Source organism: Bufo bufo, chromosome 11, assembly GCF_905171765.1.
Source record: "Bufo bufo chromosome 11, aBufBuf1.1, whole genome shotgun sequence".
In the NCBI taxonomy this organism is placed as follows: domain Eukaryota; kingdom Metazoa; phylum Chordata; class Amphibia; order Anura; family Bufonidae; genus Bufo; species Bufo bufo.
In genome coordinates, this window is record NC_053399.1 from 7,486,963 (window position 1) to 7,504,477 (window position 17,515).

Here is a 17,515-nt window from a genome sequence, read left to right on the forward strand (position 1 = left end):
CAGGAGCCCACAAAATACTCAATTCAACCCAAATGCCTTCAGTTGAGTGGGGGGAGGGCAGCGACAACCGGTATGGACACCAAAAATGGCACCCAGATCAGTTGTCACTATTTTGATGCCAGGGACGCTGTCACACAGCTGTATTTGAAAATCTGTATAAGGGTCTATTCATCCGTGGATCCGCAAAACACGGACATCGCCGGCACTTAATAGTTCGCAATTGCGGACAAGAATAGGACATGTTCTATTTTTTTGGGGATCGGAATTGCGGATCCGCAATTCCGGATCCAGGCAGCACATCGTGCTGCCCCATAGAAATGAATGGGTCCGCAATTCCGTTCCACAAAATGCGGAACGAAATTGCGGACGTGTGAATGGACCCTAAAGGAGGCAGTACCTGCCATAAGTCAGGAGGTCATAGTATAGACGAGGGGTGCCCAACCTGCGGCCCTTCAGCTGTTGCAAAACTACAACTCCCAGCATAACCGGACAACCTACAGCTATCAGCCTACAGCAGGGCATGGTGGGATTTGTAGTTTTACAACAGCTGGAGGGCCGCAGGTTGAGCATCCCTGGGTCCGACCGTTCTACGTGCCCATATAACCAAGTGATGGCGTATCCTCAGGATAGGTCATCACTAGCTGATCGGCAGTGGTCCAACTCCCTGCACCGCGCCGATCAGCTGTTCTGTGGAGCTCCAACTATACAACGTTAACATTCCAGTGGATAATTCTTGTCACTGCAGCACTGCTCCCTGATCAGCTAGTCATGTCTATCCTGAAGAGAGGCCATCACTAGTGCTGATCGAGCACCAAAGTTCTGGGGTGCTCAAGTAGAACACCTCGGGATGCTCGGGGGCTCTACAGAGCACAATGGAAGTCAGTGGGAGACCCCGAGCATTACACCAGGCACCCCCCCACCCCCTGCTCTGAAGAGGGGGGGCGTCTGGTTCACAGGAAAAGGTCAGAAATTGATGGAAACACCACTGAAATGGTTCAGGAACAGCGTGGGGAGGATGTCTGGATGCTGCTGGGAACCATGTTGTCCGAGTAGTACGCCACTTTTACAGGCTGACAATAATACGCACAAAACCGAAGAGAAAATCCATTTTAGAGGAAAAAGTGCTGCCAAAAATTACACGGAAGAGGCACTCCAATACACCCTTTATTACACATAAAGGAGGGCATCATACACAGCCTTGAAAAATGATGATTGATGGCCTGCTGGTGACCTTCAAAAACAGGCATCCTCAAACTGCGGCCCACCAGCTGTTGCAAAACTACAACTCCCAGCATGCCCAAACAGCCTACAGCTATCAGCCTACAGCAGGGCATTGTGGGAGTTGTAGTTTTACAACAGCTGGAGGGCCGCAGTTTTTTAGGATGCCTGCTGTAAAATATTATGGTTGAGGGCCTGCTGCTGCTGAACTGACCCTCTAAAACATTAGGGGCGAGGGCAGCCTAATAAGCATGTTGATAGGATGGAGGAGGATGAGAAAAGGAAGATTGATACCCGGTGGAAGGGGTGCATGGGAATACAGGTATTCAATACACCATAAAAGCCACATTTAGAGTGCCTTCATGTTCAGCCGCTTTCCTCTGGTGGAGTAGAGAAGTCAGGGGCAATCCAGGCCTTGTTCATTTTTATAACAGTCAACCTGTCAGCATTTTCACTTGACAGGCGGATGCGCTTATCAGTTATTATGCCCCCAGCAGCACTAAATACCCGCTCAGACAAAACGCTGGCGGCAGGCCAGCACCTCCAAGGCGTAGAGCGCCAGTTCGTGCCACGTGTACAGCTTGGACACCCAATAGTTGTAAGGCACTGAGGGATCACTGAGGAGGCTGCTATGTACTCCTTCACCATCTTCCAAAATGTTTCCCTCCTTGTGACACTAGGCCGCGCATCAGGGTGAGGGTGCTGGCGGGGTGTCATGAAACTGTCCCAGACTTTGGAGAGTGTTGCGCTGCCTCTGTTGGAACTGCTGTGTGTTCCCCTCGTATCCCTTCCTCGGTTGCCCAAGGAACTACGGACTCTGCCGCCAGCGTTGTCAGCTAGAAATTTTTGGAGCAATTTTTCCACAAGGACCTTCTGGTATTGCACCATTTTGCTCGTCCTCTCCACCACAGGAATGAGAGATGAGAAGTTCTCTTTGTAGCGGGGGTCGAGAAGGGTGAACAACCAGTAATCGGTGTTGGCCAAAATTCGTATAACGCGAGGGTCACGGGAAAGGCAGAATAACATGAAGTAAGCCATGTGTGCCAGAGTCCCAACAGACAAGACTTCGCTGTCCTCATCAGGAGGATGACTCTCAATCCTCCTCTTCGACCCATGCACGCGGAACAGACGGAATTAAACTTCTATGGGTACTACCCTCTGTAGTGGAGGCAACCGTCTCCTGCTCCTCTTCCTTCTCTTCATCGTCCAATTTGCGATGAGAAGACGACTGGAGGGTGGTCGTGTAATGTCTTCCCCCATTTCCACCTCTTCCACATGCAAAGTGTCCTCCTTCATTGTGAGCAGCGAGCGTTTCAGTAGACACAGAAGTAGGATGGTTACGCTGATAATAGCGTTATCGCCGCTCACCATCTGTGTTGATTCCTCAAAGTTGCGTAAAACCTCACAGAGGTCAGACATCCATGCCCACTCGTCTCTTGTGAAGAGCGGAAGCTGACTGGAAAGGCGACGACCATGTTGCAGCTGTTATTCCACTGCTGCCCTCTGCTGCTCACAAAGCCTGGCCAACATGTGGAAGGTGGAGTTCCAGCGCGTGCTCACCTCGCACAACAATCGGGGAGCTGGCAATTGCAAGCGTTGCTGCAGCGTTGACAGACCGGCGGAAACTGTAGTAGCTCAGGCAAATTGGGGTAGGTTTTGAGAAACCGCTGAACCACTAAGTTGAACACGTGGGCTAGGCATGGGATGTGTGTGAGCTTGCCGAGCTCCAAAGCCGCCACCAAGTTACAGCCATTATCAGACACAGCCATGCCTGGTTCTAGGTTGAGTGGCGAGAGCCACAGCTCAGTCCGGTCCCTTATACCCTGCCACAGCTCTGCGGCGGTGTGCTGTTTGTCAACTAAACATATTAGTTTCAGCCCGGCCTGTTGCCGCTTCCCCACTGCAGTGCTACACGGCTTCCAGCTACCGACTGATGTCTGACTGCTGCTGCAAGAGGATAATTCAGAGGTGGAATGGAGGAGGAGAACGGGGGTTTGCAGCCACTAATGTAGGTGGCGGCGGAAAGCCTGATGGAAGTAGGGCCGCAATCCTTGGCATCAGTAGCACTTGTGCCATCCCAGGGTACGACTCGCTCCCGGCCTCCACAACGTTCACCCAGTGTGCTGTCCGGGAAATGTAGTCATTAAGTGGACCTTCCCAATAACTGCATTGGTCAGGGCACGGGTGATGTTACGGGACACATGGTGGTGTAAGGCGGGCACGGCCCACCGGGAAAAATAGTGGCGGCTGGGGACTGAGTAACGCGGGACGGCCGCCGTCATCAGGCTACGGAAAGTCTTAGTGTCCACAAGCCTAAATGGCAACATTTTCAGTGCCAGCAATTTGGAAAGGTGCACATTTAGTGCTATGGCCTGTGGTTGGGTGGCTGGGTATTTGCGCTTTCGTTCGAAGGCCTGGGGTAAGGACATCTGTATGCTGCGCTGGGACACAGAAGTGGATGTGCTAGCTGATGGTGCTTGCAAAGGTCCAGGTGCAGGGCGGGAGCCATCCGGGCCTGCACCTTAGACAGGGGATTGGCCAGCACGTAACACTGGGGAAAATGAGGCAGTGGTGTGACCCGCAGACACTGGTTGTGGACCCAGGCGTTCACCCCACCTATTCAGGTGCTATGATGCCATGTGGCGGATCATGCTGGTGGTGGTGAGGTTGCTAGTGTTCACGCCCCGGCTCATTTTGGTACGGCACCGGTTGCAGAACTACTATTCTTTCCTCAAAAAAGCGCCAGACTGCAGAACACCTACCCCTTGGCAAGGGAGATTGCCGCAAGGGGGTGCTCCGGGGAACAGTTGCGAGCCTCTTTGGTGTGGCCCGCCTTCTCCCTTTTGCCACCCCACTGCCTCTTCCAGCCTGTTACGGTGCTGCAGATCCCTCCCCTCTGTACTGCTGTCCTCGCTCGGCTTTCCACCTTCCCAGGTTGGGTCAGTGATTTCATCGTCCACCACCTCCTCTTCCACTTCCTCACTCTGCTCATCCTCCTGACTTATTGGCAACTGGGTCATCATCCTCCATCTTGTGAAACACTAATTGCCGTTCCCCACCGTCATCTTCTTCTGACTGTGGATTCTCCAGAGTTTGGGAATCAGTGAGAGGCCCAAATCAAGGAATGGCGATGAAAAGAGCTCTTCAGAATATCCGAGTGTGGGATCACTTGTTTGCCAAGACTCTCCAAGGTGGGAGGAAGGAGGTTCAGGGTGAGGATTCTAATGACCTGACTCTTGGCTACTGAGACTGGACTTGGTGGAAGACAGGGTGGTGCTTAACCGACTGGAAGCATTATCTGCTGCAATCCAACCGACCACCTGGTCGCACTGGTCTGACTTCGGGAGCGTTGTCCTGCGCCGCCCTGCAAACTGGGACATGAATCTAGGTGTCGTGGATGAGTGTCTTTCTTGTGCTCTGGCAGCAGGAACAGTTTCACCGCGCCCAGGGCCACGGCCTCTGCGTGCACCATCAGCAGCACGGCCACTTCCCCGTCCCTTACTGCTCGCCTTCTGCATATTAAATGGTATATATGCTTGCAAGTATGTCGCACATACAGTAGCGCAGGTAATGTAACCTTCCACAGTGGACACCATCTACGGAAAAAGTACACTGGATGTCACATTTTTAGGCTACGCAGGAGACGTAGCGCAGGTAATGTCGCTGTTTGTAGCGGCTAAGGCCTCTTTCACACTTGCGTTGTTGGGATCCGGCATGCACTTCCGTTGCCGGAGGTGCCTGCCGGATCCGTAACAACGCAAGTGTACTGAAAGCATTTGAAGACGGAACCGTCTTCCAAATGCTTTCAGTGTTACTATGGCACCCAGGACGCTATTAAAGTCCTGGTTGCCATAGTAGGAGCGGGGAGCGGGGGAGCGGTATACTTACAGTCCGTGCGGCTCCCCGGGCGCTCCAGAATGACGTCAGAGCGCCCCATGCGCATGGATGACGTGATCCATGTGATCACGTGATCCATGCGCTTGGGGCGCCCTGACGTCACTCTGGAGCGCCCGGGGAGCCGCACGGACGGTAAGTATGCTGCTCCCCTGCTCCCCGCTACACTTACCATGGCTGTCAGGACTTTAGCGTCCCGGCAGCCATGGTAACTATTCAGAAAAAGCTAAACGTCGGGTCCGGCAATGCGCCGAAACGACGTTTAGATTAAGGCCGGATCCGGATCAATGCCTTTCAATGGGCATTGATCCCGGATCCGGCCTTGCGGCAAGTCTTCAGGATTTTTGGCCGGAGCAAAAAGCGCAGCATGCTGCTGTATTTTCTCCGGCCAAAAAACGTTCTGGTCCGGAACTGAAGACATCCTGATGCATCCTGAACGGATTTCTCTCCATTCAGAATGCATTAGGATAATCCTGATCAGTATTCTTCCGGCATAGAGTCCCGACGACGGAACTCTATGCCGGAAGACAATAACGCAAGTGTGAAAGAGCCCTTAGAAAAAAAAAAGTGCACTGAATGTCACAGATATTTAGGATGCGCACACGTTACACAGGAGATGTAGCAGAGGTTGTGTCACTGTCAGCAGCGGCCAAACAATTGCACACAATTTAGTGCAGGTTGCGCTAATAATATATATTGCAGCCAGATAAAACAATAGACTTTTGGGTCTCTAAAGCCCTTCAACACCAAACCCTGCCTGAAAAAAAAATAATAATTCTTGTCCCTACACTGTCTGTCCCTTCTGCTGCAGCTCGCCCTAAGACTGAGCCGAACCACGCGTCATCAAGTGTTATATAGCACCCGATGACGCGTTACGGCCAACCAATCACCAACATGGCTACGGCATTACAGTGAGTGCCAGTACTTACCCGCACGTTTATTGGCTGCCTAGCAGCCAACAAACTTGCAGGGAGGAGACTCGCACTCGAGCACACGCGGTGTTCGGCCGAGCATGCTCGTCCATCACTAGCCATCAGTTAAAAGGGCATCTGTCGGCAGATTTGTCCCTCTGACACCGGCTGACCTGTTACATGTGCACTTAGCAGCTGGAGGCATCTGTGTTGGTCCCATTATATGCAATATATTAAAACATCATTTTTCTCAGCAATGCGGGCACATATGAACATGGGACCAACACAGATGTCTTCAGCTGCCAAGGGACAAAACTGCTGACAGATGCCCGGCCTCTCTTCAGGATAGACCTCACTAGCTTATCAGGGAGCAGTGCTGCAGTGACCAGCATTATCCACTAGAATGTTGACGTCGCTGTATAGCTGGAGGCTAAGGAAAAGTTTTGTCTGCAATTGTGTTCATTTTTTTGCCGCGCGGGTGCAATCAGTTTTAGGCTACTTTCACACTAGCGTTCGGGGCTCCGCTTGTGAGTTCCGTTTGAAGGCTCTCACAAGCGGCCCCGCACAGATCCGTCCAGCCCTAATGCATTCTGAGTGGATGCGGATCCGCTCAGAATGTATCAGTCTGGCAGCGTTCAGCCTCCGCTACGCTCAGCAGGCGGACACCTGAACGCAGCTTGCAGCGTTCGGGTGTCCGCCTGGCCGTGCGGAGGCAAACGGATCCGTCCAGACTTACAATGTAAGTCAATGGGGACGGATCCGTTTGAAGATGACACAGTATGGCTCAATTTTCAAACGGATCAATTTTCTTGTTCATGGTTATGCAAACGGATCCGTTCTGAACGGATGCAAGCGTTTGCATTATAGGAGCGGATCCGTCTGTGCAGACACCAGACGGATCCGCTCCTAACGCAAGTGTGAAAGTAGTAAATGCGCTTTACACGCGTGTGAAAAAAAAAAAAAAAAACTAAAGATCTACAAACATCTCCTAACAACCATCAGTGAAAAACGTATTGCTTCCGGACTGCATTCAGGTCACATTCATTCACTTCTTTTGGGGCCAAGGCTGCGTGAAAAACGAATTTAGAACATGATGCGATTCTCACGCAACGCAGAAATGATTAGGGTTTTTTTTTGTTTTTTTTTAGATCCATACAAATGAATGGGTCAGGGTTCAGTGCGGGTGCTATGCGTTCACTTCATGCATTGCACCCACACAGAAATCTCGCTTGTGTGAAAGGGGCCTTAGTCTTAAAAAAATACACCAGGGGGTCGCCTGGCGCAGGATGCGGCTTTTCTGTGACATCTCAAGTGCAGATAGCAATGTGCCATAATCCAGGCCTAATCTCCCTTTTCAAAGTGGTTTAGACATAAAAAGTGAGATCTCCTGAATGTCACAATAAAGTTCTGATTGGCGCATCGTGCAACATTTTTACACAAAAAAACGGACATATCTGATTGATGAATGTCCCCCATAAAATAATGCTTACTCTTTTCCTCAATCCCTGCAATTCCAGCCCTGCCGCTTCAGCGGTCTTGGTTTCCGATGCTGCAGCAATGACATCACCATCATGGGTTGTCGGCCGCGCCCTCAGTGCACCGCCAGTCTTGATAGAGCAATGTGACACCATTGCTGCAATGCCAGAAACTGCGTTGAAACGGCAGAGGATCGAACAGGGGAGGAAGCCATATTATTATTACTTTTGCTGCCCTTCATCTAGACAAGGGATCAGCAACCTTCGGCACTCCAGCTGTTCCGAAACTACAACTCCCAGAATCCTCTTTTTGCTTCTATAGGAGTTATAAGAACAGCAGAGTATGTGTGCATGATGGGAGTTGTAGTTTCACAGCAGCTGGAGCCCTGAAGGTTGCTGATCTCTGATCCAGACTTTTTGCAGTCCCGGAAAACATTAACTCTGCTGCCCGGTTAGTCCTCAGGATCATCAGTATCTGACTGGTGGGGGGTCTGACCCTTGGCACCCCCGATGATCAGATGTTAGAAGAGGCTGTGTGACTGTGATGAGCGCTGCGGTCGCTTCCTCGCCCTGTGACATCACATTCATCAGCATTTGTACAGCTCAGTCCCATTTAAGTGACTTTAGCTGCAGTACAAAGCACAGCCACTACACAATGTACGGCGCTGTGAGGACGACGCCACCCCTTAAAGGGGTTCTCCGGGAATGATTAGGTTTAAGCAAGTGCCGCAGCCTGCCTCTCTAATCAGAAGATTCATACTTACCCGCTCCCCTCTTCTCTGCTGCCTCTGCCGTGTCCATGTTCCGGTCCCCGCTGCACCCAATGACTGGCTTCAGTGGTGACATACTGCTTGTGGCCACGTCACACTGGAGCCAGTCATTGGGTGCAGCTGAGCTTGTGACCATGCCCACAGCACCGGGTGCAAGCACCCAAGGGAACGGAACACAGACACAGTGCAGAGGACAGGAGAGGTGGGCAGCAGGTAAGTATGAATCTGTGGGCATGGGCTAAAAACTCACTATTCCCAGAGAACCCCTTAAAGGAGTAGCATCCTCCTCACAGCAAAACCCCTTTAAATGGCTGGGGGTGCCATGAGTTGTTTCCCACTGATCAGATATTGATAACCTATCCTGAGGATAGGTCATCAGTATTTAATGGCTGGAAAACCCCTTTAACAACATACAAAGCCATCCACAGCCTCTCCCCTCCATACACCGATGCCCTAATCTTACGCTCCCTCCTGACACCATCGTCTCCAAGATTTCTCCTGTGCTTCCACCATGCTCCAGACCTCATGTCATCATAGACATCCTTGGAGTGAAGGCATCATTGATAGTCAATAGTGCCACCTCCCTCCCAGGTAAGTGATGCACCCGACCATCCACACAATGTACCAACCCCTCTGAGGGGTCAGACGAGGCGGCCTAACCTTCACTCCCCACAAGACCAGGTGTTCTGGAGATGTTCTGGTCCAGTCGTCTACACATCACTATTTGGCCTTGGTCAGATGCCCAGATTCTTACTTTTGCCCACTTTTCCTGCTTCCATCAAATCAACATCAGGAACCGACTGTTCATCTATAACGTCCAGCAGGACACGTTTTATCAGATATTTTAGGTATTGTGTGGGCAGGTTTTAGTGGTACCAGGTCACGTTCTTAAGGGCTCATGCACACCAACGTATCTTTGTTCCCCGTTTCTTTACAGCTCCGTATGTGGAACCATTGACTTCAATGGAAAGACTGCGTGCATTCCGTGTCCGTATGCCCATTCTACAAAAAAAAAAAAATATATATATAGAACGTGTCCTATTCTTGTTCATTTTGCGGACAAGCACAGGCATTGTTATAATGGATCAGCAAAAAAAAAAAAAGATGCTATATGAACATCATCCGTTTTTTGCAAAATACATACGATCGTGCACATGAGCCCTAAGGTCTGAAGTAATTGTACATCTGTACACTGGAGAGGCAGGAAAACATCTAGCTATGTAAAAAAAAAAAAAAGGACCTCCGCTCCGCTGAGGACATTATCGGGGTAAGATGCTTCTTCTGACAACCACATCTCTTTGTATCATATGGGTGTCGGGCAGGTGCCATGTTGGTTACAGCTCACAGATTTTTTGGACTGTTACTTAATTTAGTCTGTATGTTCTCTTTTATGTATTTCATCTTAGTTCTTTGCTCCTAAACCTTGTTAAGCCTATTTTATTCCCAGACCTCAGAATTCACAGTAAACCTATGGTATCGGATTATTGGCGGTACTTCAGAAATGACCTCACCCTGTTTATTTTCAATGCAGTTTATTCATTATAGTACAAAAAAAATAACAATAACAAGAAGCAGCAATAAAAGGAGGAGAAGTGAATCGGACTCTGTAGTGTTTTTTGTACCATTGATGGTTCTCTCTACTGTCAGACAGGTCATAAAAGTAGTATTCCTGGGGGGTCCGGCAGTGGGAGCCCTTGAGCAAAGCAGATGCTGGTTCCCTTGGAGAGATCGGCCATGTCCATGCCTGCTCTTACTACAACCCCCATCATTGTGTAATTTAAAACCTACTCATTTTCAACACCACTGCGGTTCCCCTGCTTTGCCTTTTATAGATCTGATTGACAGTTAGGAGAACGTCCCTTTAAATAGCACAGGGAACCCTTTATAACCGTACATAAAAATACTAAATATATCATTTATCTGTTTAACAAACTTATACAAAAGTATTCAGGGAAATGAAGCCGGATAACGGGCGATTGGCAGTGCCTACCGCTGTGTGCCATTTAAAGGGCCGGCAAACTTTAGTAAATTGGTAAACCTGTGAACATGACCCATCCCTCGGCGTTCTCCCAGATTACTGCCTGCAGAATTAGCTCAGCTCTTATCGTGAAGTTTGGACTAAAATTTGTTTAAACAACAGCAAAGGCACAGAAAATGTACCTAATGCCATGTCAGCGAACATCATCAGAAGGGGCCGCTGCACAAAGAGGGGCCACTATGCTGCATAGAGCCCTAAAAGCCTCCACAGATTCCCATTTCTGGATATCTCCAGCACAGATGCCAATATCATCAGCCTCATGTCTTACAATTTAAGAAATGGAAACTTATTAACCGCAAACGAGTTTCACGGCCCCTTCATTTTGTAGATCTGTGGCGTCTTGTATCTGAGGGCGATAGAGGGGGAGATGTTGAGTTTAGGGATGTTCGATTGGATTCTGTATTTATGTAAAATTCTCTCTAAATGATGTAATAAATTATGGAAAAAGCCTGTGAGTCCTGTAATTTGTGCACAGGGATGAGTGGGAAAGCGGGACTCTCGGGCTCTCTCTAGGGGTAATTCCGGGTAAGGCTGGACTCTCGGGCTCTCTCTAGGGTTCTTCCGGGTAAGGCCGGACTCTCAGGCTCTCTCTAGGGGTAATTCCGGGTAAGGCTGGACTCTCGGGCTCTCTCTAGGGTTCTTCCGGGTAAGGCTGGACTCTCGGGCTCTCTCTAGGGTTCTTCCGGGTAAGGCCGGACTCTCAGGCTCTCTCTAGGGGTAATTCCGGGTAAGGCGGACTCTCAGGCTCTCTCTAGGGGTAATTCCGGGTAAGGCCGGACTCTCAGGCTCTCTCTAGGGGTAATTCCGGGTAAGGCGGACTCTCAGGCTCTCTCTAGGGGTAATTCCGGGTAAGGCCGGACTCTCGGGCTCTCTCTAGGGGTAATTCCGGGTAAGGCCGGACTCTCAGGCTCTCTCTAGGGGTAATTCCGGGTAAGGTGGACTCTCAGGCTCTCTCTAGGGGTAATTCCGGGTAAGGCCGGACTCTCAGGCTCTCTCTAGGGGTCTTCCGGGTAAGGCCGGACTCTACTCTCGGGCTCTCTCTAGGGGTCTTCCAGGTAAGGCTGGACTCTCGGGCTCTCTCTAGGGTTCTTCCGGGTAAGGCCGGACTCTCAGGCTCTCTCTAGGAGTCCTGACAGCAGTTAAACAGACTGTTACATAAAAATTCATATGAATCTATATATCCCTGAGCTCAACGTCTTTCCTATAATCCTTCCCTGGCCTGAGACACAGAGCGTGGGAATCCCGAGACGTTTCAGTGAGTTCCTTTCAGTTGTAAATTGTGACGCCACCTCTGCACCTGGTCACACGTTCTGGTTCATGCCCTGACAAGAGACGCATGGCTGAGCTCTGCGCAGGTAATCCGTGGTAATTTGGTTTAGGCCGTGTTTAAATCATGTTCACTTATCTGATGTATGCGTTCAATGATCCCCATAATACATTTTGGTATCTAATGGATAGAAATATGTTTCGTGTACTATATGGCTGGATACCATAAAAACGTATAACGCGGTATACATATACGTCATGTTTTAGTGTTGGCTATGGGAACCCATCTGCCTGTACAGTATTGGGGCTTCACATTCTCCAGCGCCGGTGAAATCTGCTGACGTGTGATGTGAAGAGACCCTTAATGAGTATTCCCTACAGACAAAGCTGTAGGTGCCTGTTAACCCCTTAGTGACCACACACATTTTAAAAAAAAAATTGCATTCCAAGAGCTATAACTTTTTTGTTTTTTCATCAGTTTACTTGTATGAGGTCTTATTTTTTGCAGGACAAGTTATCGATTTTAATGCACCATTTTAAGTACATGTAATGATTGATTAAAGCTCGCCGTTTAGCTAAAAAACCCTTTAAGTCAGTAAAAAGGCATATTAGTGGTCACTAAGGGGTTATTAATAGGGGACCTCCATATTTGTGCACTCTGTATATTCCATTATAACCATTCCCAGATCAGCCACCAATCTACCAATTGTAGCCAGCATGAGGCATCCAAACCTCCTTACCTCCCCAGCCCCCAAGTAACATCTACAACCAAATACAAAACATTGCCTCTAATGAAAACCGCCCTACGCACCGTGTAACCAACATGGTTTGTGCTTCAGACAAGTGCAGGCGGCCGCGCTCGGCAAGCGGCGGCGCCATCAGGTCTTGTTGTTGTTGATTTCACAGTGACTCTCCCTCCTGCGCTGGCGGAAGCGGGCCGCTCTCCAGAACGTGATCCTCTGGTTGACCTGCTGGAGCAGCTTTGAGGGTAAGCAGGGTAATTGGCTTTTAAATAGGAAATAATTTTTCCCAATGTAATCCAGGCACAACCTGATGAGAAAATCAAAAAATCCACAATGTGATACAACCCCGCCATGTACTGCTCCACCTGCACAACTACGTCCATCATTGGGATTCTTGGCTTCTAATCCGTCCTCTGGGTTCTTTGCTTCACTATAAAGCATGGTAACTAAGGGATCCAACAGCCCAGACGGCACAGCTCACTGGACAGCGCAGCCCCCGTGTCTGTGGCATCCATTAGACACGACTGTGCGCCTGTTTGCACCCACATTTTGGAGGTAATGGACAGAGAGGGAGTGAATGTTTCACTGTCAGGGGCCCATCGCCTGCCATTCAGCAGAATGAGAGAGGATTGAAAACGAAGAGACTTTTCTCACCTGAGCAGCGGGTACGGCTGAGTCTGGAAGATGAGCAAATCATTACAATGACCCTGCAATGGAAACGACAAGTTAGAACCCACCGGGACATCCAGAGAAATGGTCTTCTCCCACAATGAAAGGTCTACACCAGGCATCCTCAAACTGCGGCCCTCCAGCTGTTGCAAAACTACAACTCCCAGCATGCCCGCTAGCCTACAGCTATCAGCCTACAGCAGGGCATTGTGGGAGTTGTAGTTTTGCAACAGCTGGAGGGCCGCAGTTTGAGGATGCCTGGTCTATACAGAATGATCGGAGCCACTTTGGTACCGCTCAGAGATTTCTATTTAACCCTTTAAAGGGGTTGTGCCAAGTTCTAAATGTATTGGGGATAATTATCTGTTTGGTCTGTCTTATGGGATCCCCCCACTAATCATGAGAACGGGGGTCCCCTGCCTATGTACGAATGGCGAAGCAGGTTGAGCATGCACCATTCACTCTCTATGGGGCTGCCGGAGATAGCGGAGTACAGGGTTCGGATATTTCCAGCAGTCTTACCATTCTGGGGTATGCAAACAAATCTGACTTAGAACAGCTATTCCACCTCCCCCCATACACACTTAGCATGGCCAGGCATGCATGTGTTCAGCATGGACAGAAAGCCACAGAGACTTCTGGTGGCGACTAAAAGACTGGGCATGTTGATATCCATATGCCCAGCCCTTCTTTCCTGATATCGATCTGCCATCAAGCGAAGCTGTGACACTCCCATGGACGTTAGATGTTTGGCTGGTCCCTCTGAAGATTTGTTTTCGGCTGCCATGACATTAATCTAAGGTGTAAGTCCACAGACAGCGGTGTCCTGTATACTCACAGTATCTATGGAGAGCAGGTCGTCCTTACTGCCACCAAACACCATCACTTCATTGTCCTTCCCGGGGGCGGCCGTGTGCCACAGTCTAGAAATGAATCAAAGACCAATTAGTAAATGCAATTGCTGCAAACCCTGGATGTTAAAACACGACTATTACTGCTAACACAGCTGCTTTATTTCAGAACCAGCGCCACATCTGTCTACAGGTTGTGTCTGGTATTACAGCTCTGAACGTGCCTGAGCAGTGATACCACACACAAACCATGGACGGGTGTGACACACATCGCTGGGGCCTGAACTCTGCGACTCCCAAGGATCCTGAGAATGATGTGGACATACCACCGATTTAGAATTTTTTCCTCTACACAATGGCGCCCCCAGGCCACCTGTCTGTGCATAGAACTGCAGCATGTCTGCGGGTGGCAGAGAGCGCTACTGTGCAGGTACGAACAGTGAAGGAGGCACAGAGCTAAAACTATCTGTGACTGAAGCTGTTCTTGGCTTAAAGAGGACCTCTCCCCGTTCCTGATGCCCATTTTAATAGCTTCATGCGTTCCCCATGTAATAACAATTCTGCAGCCTCTATTCATATTAGGGATCGACCGATATTGATTTTTTAGGGCCGATACCGATAATTTGTGAACTTTCAGGCTGATAATTTAAACCGATATTACAGAAATTTCATTTTTGAAAAAAATTAATTCCTACACACATCTGCTGAAAATGAATATTTTTATTGTTAATGTGTAGTTTTTTTTGTTGTTGTAAATCTTTCTTTTTTATTTATACTTAATATTTTGGTGCTTATTTTTTACTAACTTTTAACCCCCTTAGGGACTAGAACCCTTGTCCTATTCACCCTGATAGATCTCTATCAGGGTGAATAGGATCTCACACTGTCCCTGCTGCTCTGTGCACACAGCAGCATGGAGCTTACCATGGCAGCCAGGGCTTCAGTAGCGTCCTGGCTGCCATGGTAACCGATCGGAGCCCCAGGCTTACACTGCTGGGGCTCCGATCGGAGGAGGAGGGGAGAGGGGACCCTGTGGCCACTGCCACCAATGATTAAAACTGGGGGGGCTTGGGTGGGGGGCGCACTGCGCCACCAATGTTTTTAATACGGGGGTGGGGGGCTCACTGCGCCACCAATGATTAATACTGGGGGGCTTGGGGGGCCACACTGCGCCACCAATGAAGAAGATAAGGAGGCGGGAGCTGGCTGCAGAATCACATAGCCGGCTCCCGACCTCTGAGCGGTAGCTGCGATCCGCGGCACCTGAGGGGTTAACTACCGCGGATCGCAGCTACCGCTCATAGAGGTCGGGAGCCGGCTATGTGATTCTGCAGCCAGCTCCCGCCTCCTGTTCAATTTGAATGAATGAGTAAGTCAACATCATTGGTGGTGCAGCGGCCACAGCCCCTCCCCTCCTCTTGTCTTCTCTCCTCTCATTGGCGGCAGCAGCATCACAGGGGGAGGGAGACACTGCTTCCTTCTCCCCTGTGCTGCTGAGGGAACGCGGAGAGTGATGAGAGCAGCGCGTTCTGTGTTCCCCATACGTTATCGGTATATCGGCAAAATAGATGCCGATACCGATAACGGTCAAAATCCTGAATATCGGCCAATAATATCGGTAAAACCGATAATCGGTCGATCCCTAATTCTTATGGCTCTATGTTGTCCCATTCCTCTGTTATTTCTACTAGAAGCTATGAATGAATTGCTAGCAGTCTGCAGTAAGGGCACAGAGGGCGGTAACTAGTTGAGGGGGTGTCCCTGCACAGTCTGAAAATGGCAGCACCGATTGGATAGAGTCAGACTGTGCAGGTACACCCCCAACTGGTGACCCCCCTCTGTACCCTTACTGCAGACTGCTAGCAATTCATTCATAACTTCTAGTAGCAATAATAAAGGAACGGCACAACATAGAGACATAAGAATAGAGGCTCCAGAATTGTTATTACATGGGGAATGCATGAAGCTATTAATACAGGCCTGTCAGGAGTGGGGAGAGCTCCTCTAAACCTGAACCACAGACATAAACATGTGTTCTATATGGAAAGAGAGGAATAAGCTGCTGGCAGGCAATTTGGCTGCAGCACATTACCCCCGAGAACACGAGGATCGGACTTGTTAAAGTCCAACAGCCCCATCCTTATCTCCCCAACATCTGCTGTTGGGGGGCCCAATCCTTATTAGATGGTTGGCACGTTTTGCCAAGATAGGCAGTTTTGGTGGATATTAACTAATGTGCATGGCCAGCTTCAGGCTTATTGATCTCACCACAATAGTCTGTGGACAGAGGCCTTTTCTTTCTCACCTCCTCCTTGCAGGCGGCTCGGGCTGCAGCAGCTCTCCTTTAGGCCTCATGCACACAAACGTTGTGGGTCCGTTCCGTGCATTGGAGACCGCAATTTGAAGCCCCAATGCATGGGCAACGTCTGCAGTGGCCGGGACAGATCTAGACTCCTTCAACTTGAATGGGTCCGTAATCCATCCGCACCACAAAAGAATAAAAATTAAAAAAAATAGTTCTGTTTTTTTGCAGTGCGGAGGCAGAGAGAGAAACACAACAGAAGTACTCGTGGGGTTCTGATCCGTGCTTCCGTTCCGCATCTCCGTGATTGTGGAACCATTCAAGTGAATGGGTCCGCATCCGTGATGCGGAGTGCACATGGGCCAGTGCCCATGTATTGCGAACCCGCCGTATGCGGGCCGCAATATGGCCACACAACGGCCGTGTGCATGAGGCCTTAGGGATGTCCTGCCTTGACTGGGTTGATATCCTACAACTCATTCCTTCCTAGATTTCCCTCATAGCTGCTCTATCCTAGCGTCTAAACCTAAACGGTCTAACAAAGCAGGTTCTTCTCACACAATGTCCACCATTCTCCATTTCTGGGGTGAAGTCCATTACAGCTGGTCAGACACAGTGAGAGCAGTCGTCATCTCCCGTACAAACTCAAGTATAGCCCCCGATCAAAGGCTAGAAGAATAATGAATCCTAATGTGGGAGGTATTTGATTGGGGGTCACCAATGATCTCAATGCCTCCTCATGTCACAGACAGGGGGAAACGCAGCTAAAGCAGATCTACAGTGAGAGGAGCCCAGCAAACAACTCCCTGAATCTCAGCTTCCTGGACCCTTGGGAGTGGGATACGACACTGAAGGACAGTCACCCCAAAAAGTTATCACATTTTTCAGCGGAGCTCTTGCTGAATGTAATGATACCTTTCACTTAGCGATCCGTAGCTTCATTCCGCAGAGAAGGACTTGTGTCCATATGAAAATGGCAAGTTAAGTGCACTGAGGGCGGACTCGAGCCATGCTGTGCACCCTTGTTCCTTCTACTTCCTTTCCCAGCCTCTCCCTCTCATTGATTGGCAAAGCCCGTCAAGATGGCTGTGCAGGAACGGGGTCCTGATAATCCAGAAGGAGAGGGAGGGGCTGGCAGAGGAAGCAGGAGGAGCAAGGGTGCACAGAGGGGCTTAGGCCCGCCCTCAGTGCACTTAACCACTCATTTGCATGTGGATTAAAAGGCCTTTTTCTCCATAATGAAGCAACGGATCCCTAATTGAAAGGTGCCATTACGTTCAGCTGGGCTAGTCCTACAAGGCACGGTGCAACTGACACTCCCCCTGGACACAGTGGATGTCATTTCTTTAAAGATGGCCTCCACTTCAGAGCGGGCATC

At 49.7% G+C, this 17,515-nt stretch overlaps 1 protein-coding gene and 1 long non-coding RNA gene across 4 annotated transcripts in view; one reads left to right on the forward strand and one right to left on the reverse strand.

The window, feature by feature from the left end:
• Nucleotides 1-17,515, reverse strand: part of KLHDC1 (kelch domain containing 1) — a 54,231-nt gene that overhangs the window by 17,256 nt on the left and 19,460 nt on the right. Inside the window, exons 11-15 of one of the 3 annotated variants that reach the window (XR_005774805.1) lie at nt 13,823-13,907; nt 12,970-13,022; nt 12,384-12,622; nt 12,268-12,271; nt 9,790-10,652 (exon numbers count right to left, since the gene is read on the reverse strand). Coding sequence is in view for 1 of the 3 variants with exons in the window: in XM_040411672.1 (XP_040267606.1) it covers nt 12,451-12,622; nt 12,970-13,022; nt 13,823-13,907 (310 nt within the window). In the remaining 2 variants the exon portion in view is untranslated. Of the gene's footprint in view, nt 1-9,789; nt 10,653-11,152; nt 12,623-12,969; nt 13,023-13,822; nt 13,908-17,515 lie in introns of those variants that run through there. The other 2 variants (XR_005774806.1, XM_040411672.1) reach the window with 2 other exon arrangements.
• On the forward strand, nt 10,779-11,788 carry LOC120981893. Its single transcript, XR_005774808.1, has 2 exons — nt 10,779-11,241; nt 11,282-11,788. It is a non-coding gene; the product is annotated as an uncharacterized LOC120981893 (long non-coding RNA).